The 17,187-nt window shown below is 44.1% G+C and overlaps 1 protein-coding gene across 2 annotated transcripts; it reads left to right on the forward strand.

The window, feature by feature from the left end:
* The first annotated feature begins 864 nt into the window (after positions 1-864).
* POGLUT1 (protein O-glucosyltransferase 1) lies at positions 865-16,542 on the forward strand. Of its 2 annotated transcripts, XM_071756340.1 has the most exons (11): positions 865-1,288; positions 1,796-1,886; positions 4,679-4,822; positions 5,257-5,392; positions 7,622-7,743; positions 9,315-9,374; positions 10,391-10,490; positions 11,288-11,346; positions 13,311-13,478; positions 13,987-14,043; positions 14,672-16,542. In XM_071756340.1, the coding sequence occupies exons 1-11, from the start codon at positions 904-906 to the stop codon at positions 14,826-14,828; spliced, it is 1,479 nt and encodes a 492-aa protein (XP_071612441.1). In that variant the 5' UTR covers positions 865-903; the 3' UTR covers positions 14,829-16,542. The 2 variants fall into 2 exon arrangements, with proteins under 2 accessions (XP_071612441.1, XP_071612450.1); XM_071756349.1 differs by lacking the exons at positions 7,622-7,743; positions 9,315-9,374; positions 10,391-10,490.
* The last annotated feature ends 645 nt before the right edge of the window (positions 16,543-17,187 follow it).

Genomic DNA, 17,187 nt, shown 5'->3' on the forward strand with positions numbered 1-17,187 from the left:
ACTCAACAACCATTTCTCTTCTCTCCTGCGGTGCATACCCCTGGAGCTGCAGAAGAGTTTGTACAAATCAATCTAAACCTTTATATCCTAGCAATGAGATTGATGAATTAATACTAAATGATCAAATTGAATCAGCCCTTGTCAACAGCAAGAGGTGGGGCCGGGAGAAGGAGCCTCTTAAAGGGTGAACAAACTGCGTGATTAATTCAGGCCGCCAGGGTAAAGTTCTGCCCCTAAAAACCTTAAAGGTAGTGAGGGCCACCAGCAGCAAAAGGTCTGCACAAAGCTTGTGGCACTCCTGAGTAGCACAGAAGCAGAGCCAGGAGGTTATTTGGAGGGGTTTGTATCAGAAACGGTGGCCAGCAGGACTAGGGCAGTGAATGTCTCCCTGTACCCAGCACTGGTGAGGCTGCACCTTGAGTACTGCGTTCAGTTTTGGGCACCTCGCTACAAGAAGGACATTGAGGTGCTGGTGAATGTCCAGAGAAGCTCTTTTAATTTCTTGAGTCTGGTCTAGAGAACAAGTCTTATGAGGAGTGGCCGAGGGAACTGGAGTAGCTTAGTCTGGAGGAAGGGAGGATGAAGGGAGACCTTATTGCTCCCTAGGACTACCCGAGAGGAGGTTGTAGCCAGGTGTTGATCTCTTCTCCCAAGAAAGAAGTGTTAGGGTGAGAATCAACAGCCTCAACTTGTGCCAGGGCAGGTTTAGATCTAATATTAGGGAAAAAAATCCTTCACCGAAAACGTTGTCAGGCATTGGGGTAGCAGTCTGTCCAGGGCAGCAGTTCAGTCACCATCCCTGGAGGTATTTAAAGGATGCATAGATGAGGACACAGATGAGGACATGCAGAGGGACATAGTTCAGTGGTGGATTTAGCACTTTTGGATTAATGGTTGGACTCAATGATCTCAAATGTCTGCTCCAACCCAAAACGATTCTGTGTTTCTCTGCCTATCGCAGGGGCACATCCCGCCCTTCTCCGGGCGCAGGGTCCTTTCGCAGCACCCTCCCCGTCTCCTTGTCCTACAGCTCCCATCAAGCGCCGCGGCACGACGCCCGCCACTCGCGCCGCCATCTTTGCGCGGGGCCCTAGGGCGGCGGCCGCCATCTTTGGTTGGGGCATCACCCCCTCCCCTGTCTCCCCATCGCCCCGGTGTCCCCTGGCGCAGGCGCAGAACGGTGCTGGCGGCGGCCGTGGCGGCATGGGGCGGGCGGCGCTGGGCCTGTGCGCCTTGGCGGCGGTCGCCGTGTGGTGGCTGGAGCTTGCCGCTGCGGGCCAGCAGGCAGGTAAGCGGCTCTCGGGTCTGAGGGTGTTGCCGGGCTGGGGGGCGGGGAGGGACGCGGCTCCGCCGATGGCGGGGAGGAGGGAACGGCAGTGGCACGGGAAGGAGCCCGCCCGTCCCGTTAGGGCGATGAGGGAGGGGGGGGTCTCGCCTCCGCCCTGCCCGCCGTGGAGGTCCCCGGGCTGAAAGGGAAGCCGGGAGGAGCCTACCAGTTCCTTTAGCGATCGGCTCCTCCCGGTTTTCCTTTCAGCCTGGCGACCGCCACGGGGGGCCCGACCCGCAGCCCCTTCCCCGGTTCCCCGCAGCTGCGTTTGTCGCCCCTTTGTCGCGGTTTGTCTCCCTGCAGCCGCTCCCTTCAGGCTCGCTGGGCTGGAGCAGGGCTGGAGTGTGCTGTGGGACAGCGGTGTATTGCTATGGCCAGCTGGAGCAGGAATCCTGCTCGGGTCCCGGTATTTGCTCTGGTAGTTGGATGGATTAAGTCCTCTTAACTTTTCCTTCCTGCGTGTTTCAGATGCCAAATGGAAAAAGATAACTGACCAAATTAAGAAAGCTGTGGAAGACTATAAGCCGTGTGTCAAGGAGAACTGCAGCTGCCACCAAAGGTGAGAGAACGGTTTCCTTTTGTCCATGTAGGCTTTTGCCATCGCTGATGGGTGGGAATTGGCTAGAGAATATTTAGGCTATAGTCACATCAGCAGACATCATAGGTCAGAGAGCTTAAGAGGAGAATATTTCTAACAGCACTCTGTGAAACAGGTTGTCCTCTGTGTTTCCAATAAAAAGTGCGCCCACCTGCAAAATGGTCTTTCTCATTGTTGTCCTCTGTGATTGAACAACTTTGGTTTTTGCCAGGCTTTGTGCTTTTGCCAAGAAAGGCTGGACCAGATGATTCTTAAGGTCCCTTCCAACCTGATATTCTATGATTCTATGAACAGATACTGACAGCATTTCATGTATATATATACATATATATGGTCGCGCAATTGGTGATTTTTCTGTATTAACAACCCACTTCCACCTTCTTTCTCAGTGCAGTGTTGCTAACAAGTCTTTCTCATGGGATTTTAAAGGTGGAAGAAATCAAGTATGTGCAAGATACTGCAAATACTTAAGATTGTTACAGGGCACAGGCTCATTTGATGTGATGGTGTGTTGTACTTTTTAGTGTTCTTTCTGGGGAGTTTAGGTCACTTATTTTGAGAATTGTAGTGTGCCTGACTTTCACATGACTAAAGGATGATCAAGAGAAGACCATTCAGGAAGACAAAAGTCTTGTTTATTTTTGTAATAACTTCAGAGCATTATGCATAATGACAGCTCTCTGACTTGAAATGCTGGCCTGATCTTCCTACAGTGAATATGATGCTAGAGGCTTATATGTGATGCAAGACAACTGTAGACAGTACATGTACAGGCTGATCTGTCATGTAGACATAGCCAAACCAAACTTCCTTTCTGTTCCCACAGATAGGGCACAGCTACATTGTTGCAAAAATTACAGGGTCTTAGGTCATCATTGCTATATGGGCAGGGATTGTTGGTCTGGGCTTTTTTGATACCTTTAAGCAGCATTTTTATTTACAGGAGAAGAGGTAATTCAGGCAAGAGTGAATATTCCTCTGCCTTTGGGATTAGAATGCCAAATGCAGAAATCCAGATACTCAACTTTAAGCCTCCTGGTCAGAAGTACAGGATGTGTTCACTCACTTTGGGTGTGAGATTCAGTGCTCTATTAGCTTTTAATATCAGATGAGTCCTACTGGGGAACAGTTTGTGCACTCTGTTTGAAATTTTTGGTCCTTGTTGGTTTTTGAAATAGTGATGACAAAAGTGTCATAGTTTAGCCTTCCAGAATTTTTCCTGAGTTCCAATTCAGATACAGCCTAAAGACATCTCCTGATCTTTAAACATACACTCTACCATCTCCTGCCCACCTTTGGTTAGAACACCTTCCCAAATAGTAACAACCTCCAGATCTGCTTCAGAACATGATAGTTGATAGTAAGATGAAGTTACAGTTGCTGGGATTCTTGAAACCTAGTTTTCTCTAAAGCAGCAGTTGATTTAAGGGTTGATAAAGAACACTGCTTCCGTGACAGGCATTACGGAAGAACCCAGGAAGATAATACAGCACATACACTGTGTGACACTTAAGAAACTTAGTTCATTTTGATAGTTGATTTGGAAGTGTGTAAATACGCAGTGCAACACTGACAGCCAGTACTTTTCCCCATAGAGATTGTACTTGTGTTTAGTCTTCTGTGACTCAGTGGTCAAGGACTGAAGCTCCTTACTTGTTTGTTGTTACCTTTCAGTAGTCACTTAGGTTACAATGACATGGATAGGTTACAATGACATGAATAAAACTGCCTTTCTTCCTTCAAGCTCATTGCATTTGCATCCCTGCCAGACTGCTTGTCCTGTGGTCAGCCTATCTGCATAATGGCAATTCTTTATGTAGTTTTACTGCTTTCTCCCTGATTGTGAAATAGCAGAATCCTGGAGGTTAGAAAGGATTTCCTGCGCTCCTCAAGTTGAACTCCTCTGCTCAAGCAGTGTTGCAGAGACTCAGTCAGGTTTTAGACATCTTGCAGAACAGAGATTCCACAGCCTCTCTGGGCAACCTGTGCCAGTGTTTGAACACTGTCACAGGGGGATCACCCTGACAGCGTTGTCACTAAAACAACGCACTGAGGACAGTGTCAACCAAAATGTGGGGAGGACATCTCCATGGCTGTTACAACAGTGTTCATTAACTGCTCCAAGCCGTTACATCTGAGGACCTTTAGACTAAGTTTATATAAACTGCATCCTCTTTCTGTATTTTCTTATATCTGTTTGGTTTATGTTTTCATACTGCCTGCTTACAGCTCACTGGTGACATGCAGATGCCACAGAACTCATGCTACACAGGCCACTCATACTGGGTTGACTTTCACTGCACAGTGTTATTTGATGGTTTTATATCTAAATAGCATGGTATTATGTGAGGAGTTTGGTCTTGGTGTGGCCCATTGTTCATGGAAGGCCAGAGCACAAGTGTCACAGCTCGAAGGTTGAGTTAGCTGAAGACTTTTGCCCAAAACCTGACAGGGTATGTAAAGAGCTTTCTGGGAGAGTAGCTGGAGTTGTCCATGGAGTTGTCCTGGAGTAGAGTCAAGAGTCCTGTATTGGGCTTTCTGTTTGGGCAAAGAACACACTTCAAAGAGTTAAGCTTGGACCTGTGAGTCTCTGAGTAACAGCTCTTCCAAGTGACTTAAATTGTCAGTTATGCCACATGTGTTGAGCTATATGGAAATTGTTGCATCTAGGAGTCCATTCAGTATGCTGCAGTAATTTTAATGCACAGTATCCTCTCTATCCCATATAATAATAGTTGATTTTTTTGTTTCAGTGTCTGGAAGCAGGACCTGGCTCCTTTTCAGAGTGGCATTTCCAAGGAGATAATATCAGATGTGGTGAACCGAAAGCTTGGGACACACTACCAAATCATTAAGAACAAATTGTATCGTGAGCAGGACTGCTTGTTCCCTGCAAGGTAAGGGCTGTGCAGAAGGTCTCATCTCCCTAGCTGAGATGCAGGAGTACTTCCAACTCTGCCAAGTTTAAAGTCATTAAGCACAAGGGTATTTCAGAGGACTGAATTCCTTATCACAGCAGAAACCTAGAAAATTAGACATGAAGCGTAAATGTAGCAAGGGGTAAATGTCATTGTTGCACTTTAGTGTACAAAGGGTTGGTTGATTGTGGGGTCCTAGAGAAAGCTGAAGATTAGGCCAGATTTCACAGGAAGGGTTGCTTCATTGGTGTATGTACTCCACTGGAGGCTGCTGTAGGCATTTCCCAGCCTGGGTTATGGTATGGCTCAGGCTCACTATCTCCTCTACTCCTGCACAGAGAGAAAGGCCTGCGAGAGACTGCAGGATTTTGCCTTCTCCATATAGCTCTTTGTCATCTGTCATTTCTCTCCAGATGCAGTGGAGTAGAGCACTTCATTCTGGGGATTATCAGCCGCCTCCCTGACATGGAAATGGTGATCAATGTGCGAGACTATCCCCAGGTCCCCAAGTGGATGAAACCCCTTATCCCAGTCTTCTCGTTCAGTAAGGTGTGTGCACCTTTAAAAGCTGAGCATTTGAGACATGCATGCCCTCCTTTCTCTTGGGAACATATTTTTGAGAGTGGTCTCTTGCAGATTTTCTGTGTCAAAATTGCCTGCTTTTTTTTGCTCTTTGTTTCCTTTCACTTCCATTTTTTTGGCAGACAGACTTGCAGATTTATTCAGTAGAACAGTTTTTCCCCTCATTAGCTCCCCTTCCAGGTCAAAAAATGTACCTCTGCCACAGGAATGATGCACAGCTAGATGGGATGTGTGCCAGCAGCACTGTCATTTGCTGCAGTGCCTCTCTTAAAATTGTATCCATAGTTTATCAGCATTGCTAGGTATTTTTAATCATTAGTCAGCTGTCACGGTTATTCTCATTTAATACGAATATTTTAATCCCCTTTTTTGGTACTGAAGATAGGTGTTTCTTCTTTTCTTTAATATTGCTGTCTCTTGTGAACACTTTTCCCTTGGATTCCCTTTTTCATCTCTAGACATGCACACACACAAAGGCATGCACACACGTAGAGACACTCTGCATCTCTGGTCCCAGACTGGGGAGCTCTGCCATATATTTCTGCCACTCCTGTTTGCTAAACATGACAGTAGCATCGTGTCTCATCCTTTCCAGCAAAATATTGCTACACCTCAAGCTTAGCTAATCTTGCTTTGCATTAGTGTGTGCCCAGTATGCCCAGATCCTGCACCCTGGCTTCCTAATCCTGATAAAGATCCTGACCTTGGCTGAAGCCCAGCAGATAGTAAGATGCAAAAAGAAGCAATAAACCATTTACTTTTGCTAGTTCATTCCCTGTTCTGTTTTGGCTAAGTTATAGCATCCTACCCAGGTCTTCAGATCATTCAGTCTGGACTCTAATCCTATCTGTAACTGTTGCCTCGTTCACAGCCATCCTAAAACTCTCTCTGAGGTTTCAGTACAGCATTGCAAGCACGGTCATTCACCAGCCATGACCCAGGCACAGCTCACATTTAACCAGACAGTGTTAGTCACTGCCAGAATGAAGAAGGCTCCAGGATGAATTCTGAATCTGAAAGCATAAGGGATTGCAGGATTGTCTCATTGTGCATTTCCAAAGGCCCACCCTGGGATGGTTTGTTATCAGTGCTTCTTTATAGCAAGATTGAGAAGGAGCAGATCATAGAAGCACACGCTCATTTAAGTTGGACGGGACCTCAGGAGATCACCCACTCCAGCACCTCGCTCAGAGCAGGACCAGCTAGATCCAGGCTGTGTCCTGCCCAGTTCTGAGCATCCCCGAGGACAGAGTATTTGTAGCCAGTGTTTGAACTTGCTCAGAAGGGAAACGTATTTCCCCATCTGTAATTGGATCTTTCCTTTTTGTAATCAAAGCCTGTTGCCTCTCATTCTGTCTCTGCACTTCTGAAAGTCTGCCTCTACCTTCTCTGAACTTCTCATCAGGTTGTAGGAGACAACATTTAGATTTCCCCAAGCCTCATCTTCCTGTGTATGAACAAACCCATTCCTCAGCCCCTGCTTTTATGTCATGTGCACCAAGCTCCTAACTATCTTGGTGGCCTTAGACTCTGTCCATTATCTCCCGGTGACAGTTAATTGGAAGCTAATAGCACAGGGAAGTGACCTATGGTCTGGTTTCATGAAGGAGTTGAATTACTTATCAATGGTCTTCCCTCTGGTTATATGGGAATTTAAGCATTCAAATAGGAGAGAGGAAATGAAATTTTTACATGACCTGGACATTTGTTACAGTGAGTGGATAAATGCTCTCTAGGAAGGCTACAATGAACTGAGGAGCTGCAGACTTAAGTATCAAAAGTGGCTTTTAAGTGCCTCTGTGGAGATAAAAGTGCCTCAACTTAGGATCAGGAAAAAACATTTGTAGCTACACATAGGCACAAGCTTTTAGAAAGGTGAGTGGAGCTCAGGTCTTCTACTGTTTGCTATATTATGAAAGTCTCTTGTTGTTTTCTCATGTGAGTCTCATGTTGTCATGCAGCAAGACATAGCCTTTATTAAATCTTAGAAATGTTGCCATATAGGCTTGTCTTCATATGAATCCCACACACAATGGTGACCACAAAGTGACTAGTGACCACAAAGTTTTTGTGGCTGCTTATGGAACAGTAATGGAGAAAGCCAACAGAACCCCTGGGAGGGACATTCATTACTGCTGGGCTCAGTCAGTAAACTGAAGTACTCTTATTCTTACATTAACTCTCCTTTTTCTTAAGACACCTGAATACAATGATATTATGTATCCTGCCTGGACATTTTGGGAAGGAGGACCAGCTGTTTGGCCAATTTACCCAACAGGTTTAGGGCGCTGGGACCTCATGAGAGAGGACCTCAGAAGGTATGTTTTAGAAATGGCTGTATGGGGGGGGGGGAAGGTCTAAGGGAAGACAAACTCACAGTAAAAGCACCCAGGCAGCATTAAGGCGATGTTGAAGGCTAAGATAACAGGTCTGTTGACCTTTGATCTGTCCTGCTGCCTCTTGCTAACTACACACAGCCTCACTGCTGTGTTAGAATTCTCCATGGAAACCTTGGGTGATGTAACTAGAAGTTATAATTAGCTTCTCTGTTTCCAACACTTTAGCAAGGAGTTCAGAGGACAAAGTATACACATTCTTCATGCTGTCAGGGCCAGATTACTATCATTTTTGCTGGGTTAGGTTTTGTCAATAAAGCAGCAGCTATCTTTCGCCTGCAGAAATCTCCCCTGACGCATGGAAATGTTTTCCTTTGTTTCCAACTACTTCTCTAAGAGCTGTGGCTTTTTCACTGCAGGGATGATCCAGGATGTTTGTATAAGCTTCTGCAAAGCTAAAGAAAAGCCTTCTTTAGATCTGGTTTTACTTGGGTATTGTTGTGCAATAGAGAAACCTGGAATTGTTCCCAAGAATCAAGAGTTATTGCTGGGCTTGGGAGTAAGACAGAAGATGTTTCTGACTGGGAGTCTTTCTTTTGGCAGGATCTTTGACTATTAGCAGAATAAGGGTCTGTTTCCCATGGAGAGTGACAAACAAAATGTGCAACAGTGAGTGAACATAGAAACATAACAAGAAAAAAAAAAAACAACCCACACCTTGATGTCAATCACTTGACATCAGAATGCAAGGCTGACTGTTTCCCTCTTCAAAATCTAGAGGTCTATGGGACTAATCATAGCTGAAGCCTAATGTGATATGGTATAATATAATGAAAGTCCAAAGCATTTACTTACACTTTCTTTCCCAGTGTGCCCCAGTTGTGTCACTGGGTTACAAGCAGATGCAGAGCTTGACCTGTGCAGATCAGTTTGGGGATCAGGACAGGGTGCATGTTGAGCCAAGTGAAACAAAGAAGTGCAACCAGGAGCTCCCCTGCTCCTGGAGGGGGCAGGAGGCAGGTGACTGCACTGACAGAAATAAAACATGAACAGCTATTTTGAAGGACTCATTTAGCTATAAATTGAAAGTTTCTTGGGAAGACAATGAAACCCTGAAACCCTGTGTTTGAAATGCAAAACACAAGACGTTGTTTTGTTTTGGTTTCAATGGGAAATGACAGTGGTTAGAAACTAGTCATTTTACACTATCCATATTCACTGCAGAAAAATAAAGCAATGATGCAAAAAGTGGATTCAAATTTTAGGTAAATTTTAATACCCTTAAAGATTTGGTGAGGGGGTTATGTGTAATTCATTTTTTTGAGTGGAAAGTATTCTGAAAAGTAGCATATGTCATGTTGCCTTAAAAACAATATTTACAGGAAAACCTGTTTCATTGGACCTGGCTGAGAGCTTTTTCTGCTATAATGAAGGAGGTGATTTCCATCAAAAATGAAGAATAATAAAAAGAGATCATGCTGTGAAAACTGATGAGAAGGCTGTTTCATCATTATATTAAATCATTTATTGCCATGTATAAACAATATTTTCAGATCTGCAGAAAAATGGCCATGGATGAAAAAAATCTCTAAAGGATATTTCCGAGGATCCAGGTGAGCATATTTTCATGTAGCAGGAGATTCTACTAAAACATGCCATGACAGCTCTCTGTATGCAATAATTTTGTATCTTTGTGACCTAAACAAATGTAACCCAGAATGTATTTTTTAAAAGGAAGGAAAGGGGGACATTTTGTACAGCAGCATTTCACCATTAGCAATTCCTGGTAAGAATTGACATTTGCAGCCAGTTTATTGTAATCTAATAATGGAAACAGAAGTTGTGATGGATTTGCTCTGTTACTTCTTAATGAGTAAAACTGTCACACTAGGAACCAGCTTGTTTTGTTCTGTGGAGGGAACTGCAGGTGTGTGATACGAGTTTAAAGATTTGATATTGTTGTGCATGCTTCTTGCCAGTGTGAATACTTCATTCACTGTGCAGGTGCTCAACAGTAAGTCAACAAGTATTCTTACATGAAATTAGCTGAGTGGTGGGGGAGAAGAGAGTAGGTTTTTTTTTTCCCTCTCTCTAGTGACAGTTTGCAAATAGTGTTAACCCCTACTCATTTTTATTCCTCCTCCACCCCCAATAGGGATGGGTTTGATATCTTACCATTTCAACTTGGGAGGTGATGAGTAGTCTCAGGGATCTCCTAACCTTGTTTATCAGTTGTGTTTTAAATTGGTGTCAGAGGGATCAAGTGCTGAAGGTGCTTAGTGTCTCTTGGCTCTCTGTCTGACTTAAACAGGAGTTAAAGTATTTGGCACCCATCAGGATGAAGCCTGAAGGAAACACACATCTTCACTGGTTTGTCTTGGGAATTGCTTAAATAATAGTATTAAATATTTAGTAAGTGAAACCAGCAGAGCCTCAAATCATTTTGGTACACATAAGTCATGCTACTCTGCTAATGGACTCTTAGACAAAAATATGCTGTATGGTAGGGACTTAATTCTTTCAGGGGACATGGGGCAGTTAGCCTCGTCAAGAGGCAGGATCTTGAGTTCTGTAGTTAGCTGTGTTGGGTCAGGTGGATTTGCAATGACTGATAGCATTTCTTTTGCAGAACAAGCCCCGAGAGAGATCCCCTCATTCTGCTGTCCCGAGAAAACCCAGAACTTGTTGATGCGGAGTACACTAAAAATCAGGCTTGGAAATCTGAGAAGGTGCATGGGTGTTGACTGTCTCGTGAGCATGAAGGCCAAAAAGGGTAGCATTGCAGGATGGCTTTTGCCAACTGAAAGGCATCTTGTTGGAGAGCTGTGTGTGTGTGGGGGAGGCTTGTAGGTCCCTTGAAGGTCACGCCTCTCTGATGGATGAAAGAAAGGAGTCTTTACAGCCTGACAGGCAAAACATTTTACTTCCGTTTACACATTTTGATCAAGGAAACCAGCAAACATCAGAAAATGAACCTATGCCAACCCCCACCTCCTCCATTACAACAAAATTAGCCAACTCTTCCCCTTCTAGCCCCAAGCTGCCTGTCTGTTGTTGTCAGTCTCTTTAAATCTTTTTCTGTCATCTCCGTTTCTTGGTCTTGTTGCTAACTTTCTGATAACTGTTGCTGATAACTCTTTAGTTCCATACTAAGTCTGCAGTCCAACTCTCACCACACAATCTTGGCTAATCTGCTTACACTTGGCTTCATACAGTCCATTGTCCCAAGCTGTTTTCCAGTCCATAGCTGCCAACTAAACATTATCATTTAATGTGTTTGTGCTGGCGTTTGCTTACAGGCAGCATGTAATTTACTGAACTTTTTTCTTGTTTGAAGGGATGAGAATTCTTCATCATACTTCTAAAAGCCCAGCAGACAAGGTTTTCTCAGAAGTGGGAATGGAGGATTTTGAGACTTCAGCTTTGTTTCTGACTGAGAAGGAAAACAAATATGAAATCATCATCTAAATCTCACTGATTTTTTTTTTATTTTTTATTTTTTATTTTTAATTCTCTTTATTTCAAGGACACATTAGGGAAGCCTCCTGCAAAGGAAATTCCACTGGTTGATCACTGCAAATACAAGTAAGAGTTTTGATTAGTTAGGTTGTTCAAGGGCAGTGAGTTATTTCTTTCTTTGTATGGTGTATTTTATCTTGAAGTCTAATTCCAGCTCCAAGCAGACAAGAAAGCTTGTGAACAGACTTAAGGCAGCTGAAAATTCGAGAGCTTTCCATGGCCTCTTTCAGTGTCAGCTTTCTCCTGTCAGGTCAGGAGAAGTAAAGTGCTTTGGGGAAAGTAAAGGTCTTAGGTCACTAACAAGCATATAGATGGAAAATATGATTTTTTTTTTTTTTTTTTTTTTTTTTTTTTTTTATTAGAATTTTTTTTTTCAGTGCTACAGTGGTAACATTACTGTCTTCAAAGACTTAAGGACCTAAGGAATCATGCTTCATATATGTAATGGGGCAAGAGTTGCCATTGTGTATACAGAGTAAAAGAGATAATGTGAAGTATGATTGAGCAGATACATGATCTGAAATATGATTGAGCATTGATTCATGTTGCTTGGGAGAATGTGGTTTTGATTTACAAAGGTTTTTATTTTTAGCAGCTTTGAAAGGGGTGTCTGGTATAATGTTATTGTGGGTTTCTGTGTGAAAATATGAACTCTTAGCGTGTATGCACGTGTGTGTATGATGTTTTACTTCAGCTTTAAAATTACCCAGTTACAATTCTATCAGCTAGAATCCGCTGATACAAGAACTCAGTCATTTGGCTGGGTCTGTGTTTTTGTGCAAATGTGATTCACATGTCTCATTTGGTTTTTCACCAGACTATTGCCCAGATTTTTCCCTTCTGTTACGCACAGACTTCCCAACTCCTGATGCTTCCTAAGCCCCTTGTGCAGTATTGGCCGAGACATTCTCACACACTTTTGTTACAGCTCAGGATCTGGTAGGGTCAACAACTGCAGCTTCAGTGCAGGTGTTCTGAGAGCAGTCTCGGTGACTTGGCTGAGGTCGTCCGTGGTGGGCTGTGTCTGGAATTGGACAGAGGCACTTCCTCACTCCTACACCTCTGGATTTTTACACCTCTACATGTATTTGTTCAGTTGCTAATACAACGAGCTGCTCATCCTGTCCCTGCCTTAACCCCCTAGGTAATAAAAGGAATGGAGAATAATGTCAGATTTACTCCTTGTTGCTTACTGCTGAACTAAGTTTAGCTAGAATTCTCATCTCACCCCAAACATAAAATATATAATCCCTGTCTCACCCAAAGTAGCTTCATTAAAAGAAGAACTCCCTTCCCCCAGCCCAAAATGGTTGACTTCAAACAGTAGTTTTATGTACAGAGGGCTTTTACCCACAGGCTTTCCATATAATTGGAGAAATGTGGGTTTAAAAAGCGAGCAAGTAAGCAAACAAACATCCTTCTGAGATACAGTTTGCTAAGAGAAACACCCTCCAGTCAATCCCACTTTACTAACTTGGCAGAAAATACCAAAACCAAAATTGTGGATTCCTTGTTATCTGCAAAGTCCATCTGTTGTGTGCTAGCCTGTTTAAGATATGGAAAAGCAGAACAATGAACAAAAAAGATCACTGAAAGACAACAGAAAATTGGGAAAAAGCTCCTTGTGGTAACAGAGTCTCTGAAGGTCACAGGATCAGCATCCATGCTGTGACCTTCCATGCCTTGTTGGCGGTTGTCTGTGAGACCTCTTTTGACTTGTTGCAGGAAAGTGTTTTTCCCAGAGGTAAAGCAACATGCCTTGATTTTCAACCTCTGTTTTGACACTAAACAGGAGCTCACCTAGCATATCCTTAACTTCAGCTCACCTTTCCTGTGAAACGCTTCAAATAAATGTCTTCCTCTTGTTGCAGCAACAGATACTTGACTCAGAGTGAGGGAGACCCCCTCCAGCTGCTGCCTGTGAGGGAAGGCTGACTGCTAACTGAAGCCCAGTGTCTTACTGTATTTCCTCACATAATTCTGAGTGTGATCAGGTTCTCCTTTGCTTCTTTTTGATTCTCCTTTTAAAGGTATCTGTTTAATTTCCGGGGAGTGGCTGCCAGTTTCCGGCTGAAACACCTCTTCTTGTGTGGTTCACTCGTCTTTCACGTGGGAGAAGAGTGGTTGGAGTTCTTCTACCCCCAGCTGAAGCCTTGGGTCCATTACATCCCAGTCAGATCAGACCTTTCTGACGTCAGGTATGAGACCTCAAGTGTGAGGCCCCAGATGTGTGCAGAGAATCATTGCATACTGCAGGAACACTGATTTGTATCATGCTAGCAAGTGCCTCCACTCCTACGTATCAGACAAAAGGCTCGTGGAGGTCATGCTCCTGTGTCTTTGCCACTGTCCCCAAAGAATCTTTTTCTCATAGTACTTAGAGAGTACAGTTTCACTGGAGTATGGAGGTCTCTCACTCTCGCTGAAAAGCAGCACTCACTAGGCACTTAAATTTGCAGCACAGATGAGGGGGAGATGAATGTATTCCTTGTCCAAAAATGTGTTAGCTGCCAGACTTCAGCATGCCATCCAGAACTGATATGGAACAACTGGGATTGGCAGGTTTCTTCTGTGCTTTGAAATTAGGAACACCTGTCTGTCACTCAGTTTTAGATCCTTAATCTCATCCTCTGCAATAGTTTAGCTAAGGGAAAATGTTTCCATTGGATTAGTTGTTTCATAGCATTTTAATTGTCTTTGTTTTAGGGAGCTGTTGCAATTTGTAAAAGAAAATGATGCCATAGCACAAGAAATTTCAGAGAGGTGAGTTGTGTGTCCTTTCTGGCTATCGGGTACTCTTCTTCCAAAACATTTTCTTATGCCTTTGGAGCAGTTACCTGTCAAAACCTGGTGTTAATAGAGTGAAGTTTAATTGGTCTTCTGTAATAACAGCAGGAGGGATGGGCAACTCATAACAAGCAAGGGGAACTGGAGAACAAGACTATATAATCATTTGTAGCTTTGGTTCAGATGTGACCCATGTCAGGAACCCCACCGAAAGCTATCAGTGGTTGGGAGTTTTTGTTTCCATGTGAGGTGAGCTGACTCCTGGGCACCTCATCTGCCTTACAAGCATTCTGTGTCCAGGCTGGCAGCACCTGGCTTCTCAGGCAGCATGTGTCAGTGCTGCTGAGGCTGGATCTTAAAATGTGAATTCTGATACTTATTATCCCAGATAACAAATACCATCTTGAGGATAACAAAAGCACTGCAACTGTCAGAGCTGTGAGTGTGAATGAGAAGCGTGAAATTAAAATAGATGGTACAGAGTGGTGTATGTTGTTTCTCATTTGAAACACAGAAGAGAGAAAGTTGATATACATATAAAACAAAACCAAAGAGTCTTGTAGGAACTGGAAATTGGTTCTGACTGTGCCTTGTGTGTCTCCAGGGGACGCCAATTCATCACTGAGCACTTGCAGATGGAGGACGTCTCTTGCTACTGGGAGCATCTGCTGTCTGAGTATTCCCAAGTCTTGACTTACAAAGTGAAAAGGAGGAAGAGCTACAGTGAGATCACTTCTCAATGGCTGAAAACAGAACTGTAGAGACTTCTCTGTTTTTCTCTTCAGCTCAAACTAATCTCTGTGGAAATCTGAGGATCAGTGTATCTTTTTTCTTGTTCTCTCAGACTTCTTATTCTTTACGCTTGAACTACAGAGAACAGCAATAGGCTGACATGGAAATTGCTCCCATGCAGAGGGATGCAGTGATACTGTAGCCATGAGAACATAAGGTAGAATGTTGGATTGTGGCTGTTTAATGGGGTAGTTATGGTCATGCCCACAAAAGAGGGCTGTTAGCATTCGGGACTTAGTTACTACCTGTCTCAGAATTATCGTAAATCCCATTTAGTCAGTGAGAAGCCTTTCAGTTAATTTTACTAGACTTTTTACCAAGTCCTCTATAGTCATGGGCAAGGTACACAGGCCATCAGATATGCTCACCTGGGAGTTCCATGTGCATTTTTGGCACATGGCCAGTGTTTTCTCACCAGTGTGACAGTATTGGGATATTACGTGTTCTCTGACGGAAACAGGTACCAGGTGCTAGGATTTGGGTTAACCTTTTTGGATAGCTTAGAGCTTAGTTTTCTGACATTTATGTCAGATTTTTAGAGAGATTGACAGTGAGGCTTTGATGTGCCACTGAAAGAACAAATGGTCCTTGTACAGGTAAACTACCTACCTCATAGGGGAGCAGCGGGTGATGATGATGTTGCCCAGTGCTGAGCCTGTGTAGCTGATAGCCAAGCAGTTGGCAACTCCAATAAAGATGGTTCATACTCAGACAGATGAGCTAGGTGCCCACACAGCCCTCAGAGCTGGACACCTGTAAGCAAGCTTTCACTGGTCCCTCTGCCAGACAGACATCCCCAAGAAGCTAGAGAACACAAGAGGTGGAGTCAGCTTTTCTTTTTTCAGATATTCACAGGTGATCTGATCCCTTTCTGTAGTCTTTCTAGGTGTTTGGTCTTTTGAGGCTGGTGACATGGCTGCTCACTTCAGTATGTGCTTTTCTTTCCCACTGCTGTAACATTCCCATTCTTGTCTGGTTGAGGGAATGTCTTCAGCCACACAGCAGCAGCTCCTCCTCACTCCTTACATGACTGGTGTTGAGTGCAGCCACAGGCTGCTTGTGCTGACTGCCTGCGTGCCCACCTCAGGCTGCTCAGCCTGGAGGGAGTGCAATTCCTCAAGTGCTCTGTGGCCCCTGAGCTGAGAGTCCTGTTAGGAAGCTGTATCTTCTCTGGTGCTCATAAGAGTATGGGCAGCAGCGCATGATCCCAGGAGGAATGCTGCCTCCCAGGTGAACAGCCTTGATGGTAAAGCAGCCTCAAGATGTAGGATGCAGCACATTAGTGGAATAGTATGACAGCAGCAGCTCAGTCTCCTCTGCAGTCAGTCTGGATTAGAGAAGAATAAGGAACAATTGGTCCAAAGTGCAACTCCACACTCAGAGTGCTCACTGTGCTCACTCAGAGGCCTTGCAGCACTGCTAAGCAAGTCCTGAGACAGGGATGTGTCTTCCAGAGCAGCACACTGGTTACATGAGCAGTGCCTGGGTTATCCCTGCCTGTGAATGAAACAAATCAAGGCAATAAAGTAGTTCTTTTTCTGAAGAACTGTGCAAGAGTATGAGGTATTTTTTTTATTTCTACTTTTAGTCAAGGGAGAGACAGTACTCTTAAGAAACTGAAACAGCTCTGTACAAATATTTTTAAACTTTTTAATAAAATGCTTTGGGAAAAAAAAAAGCAAAGTTTTGTTGGATGCATCACTGCTTAGTCACAATTGGAAGGAAAGATCTGGATAGCCCCCAGCTGTTTCCCCAGGTATGATAGGGCATGTCTTTCTGTTTTTCCTTTTCCACAGTGATGTTTAGGGTGTTTTCCAGTTTTGAGCTGCAGTGATGGGCAGCTTCCTCTGGTCAGTCACTGGTGTGAACTGGGGACTTTTCACAGAACCATCATAGAATGCTTTGGGTTGGAAGGGACCCTAAATATCATCCAGTTCCACCCCCTTTCCACTAGTCCAGGCTGCTCAAGGCTCCATCCAGCCTGGCTTTGAACACTTCCAGGCAGGGGGCAGCCACAACTTTCCTGGGCAACCTGTGCTAGTGTCTCACCACCCTCACACTAAAGAAATTTTTCTTAATATATCAGTCATGAATCTGCCCTCTTCCAGTTTAAAACCATTTTGTTTGATCACCAGATGTCCATATAAAAGTCCCTCCTCAGCTTCCCTCCAGCCCCTTCAGGTACTGGAAGACCACTATAAGGTTCCCCTGAACAAGCCCAACTCTCAGCCTGGCTTCGTAGCAGAGGTGATTAGCTTTGTGGCCTTCCTCTGGACTCACTCTAACAGCTTTCCTGTAGGCCCTTTTTGGGTACTTCTCTGACCGATT

Source organism: Heliangelus exortis, chromosome 1 (genome assembly GCF_036169615.1).
Source record: "Heliangelus exortis chromosome 1, bHelExo1.hap1, whole genome shotgun sequence".
Classification (NCBI taxonomy): domain Eukaryota; kingdom Metazoa; phylum Chordata; class Aves; order Apodiformes; family Trochilidae; genus Heliangelus; species Heliangelus exortis.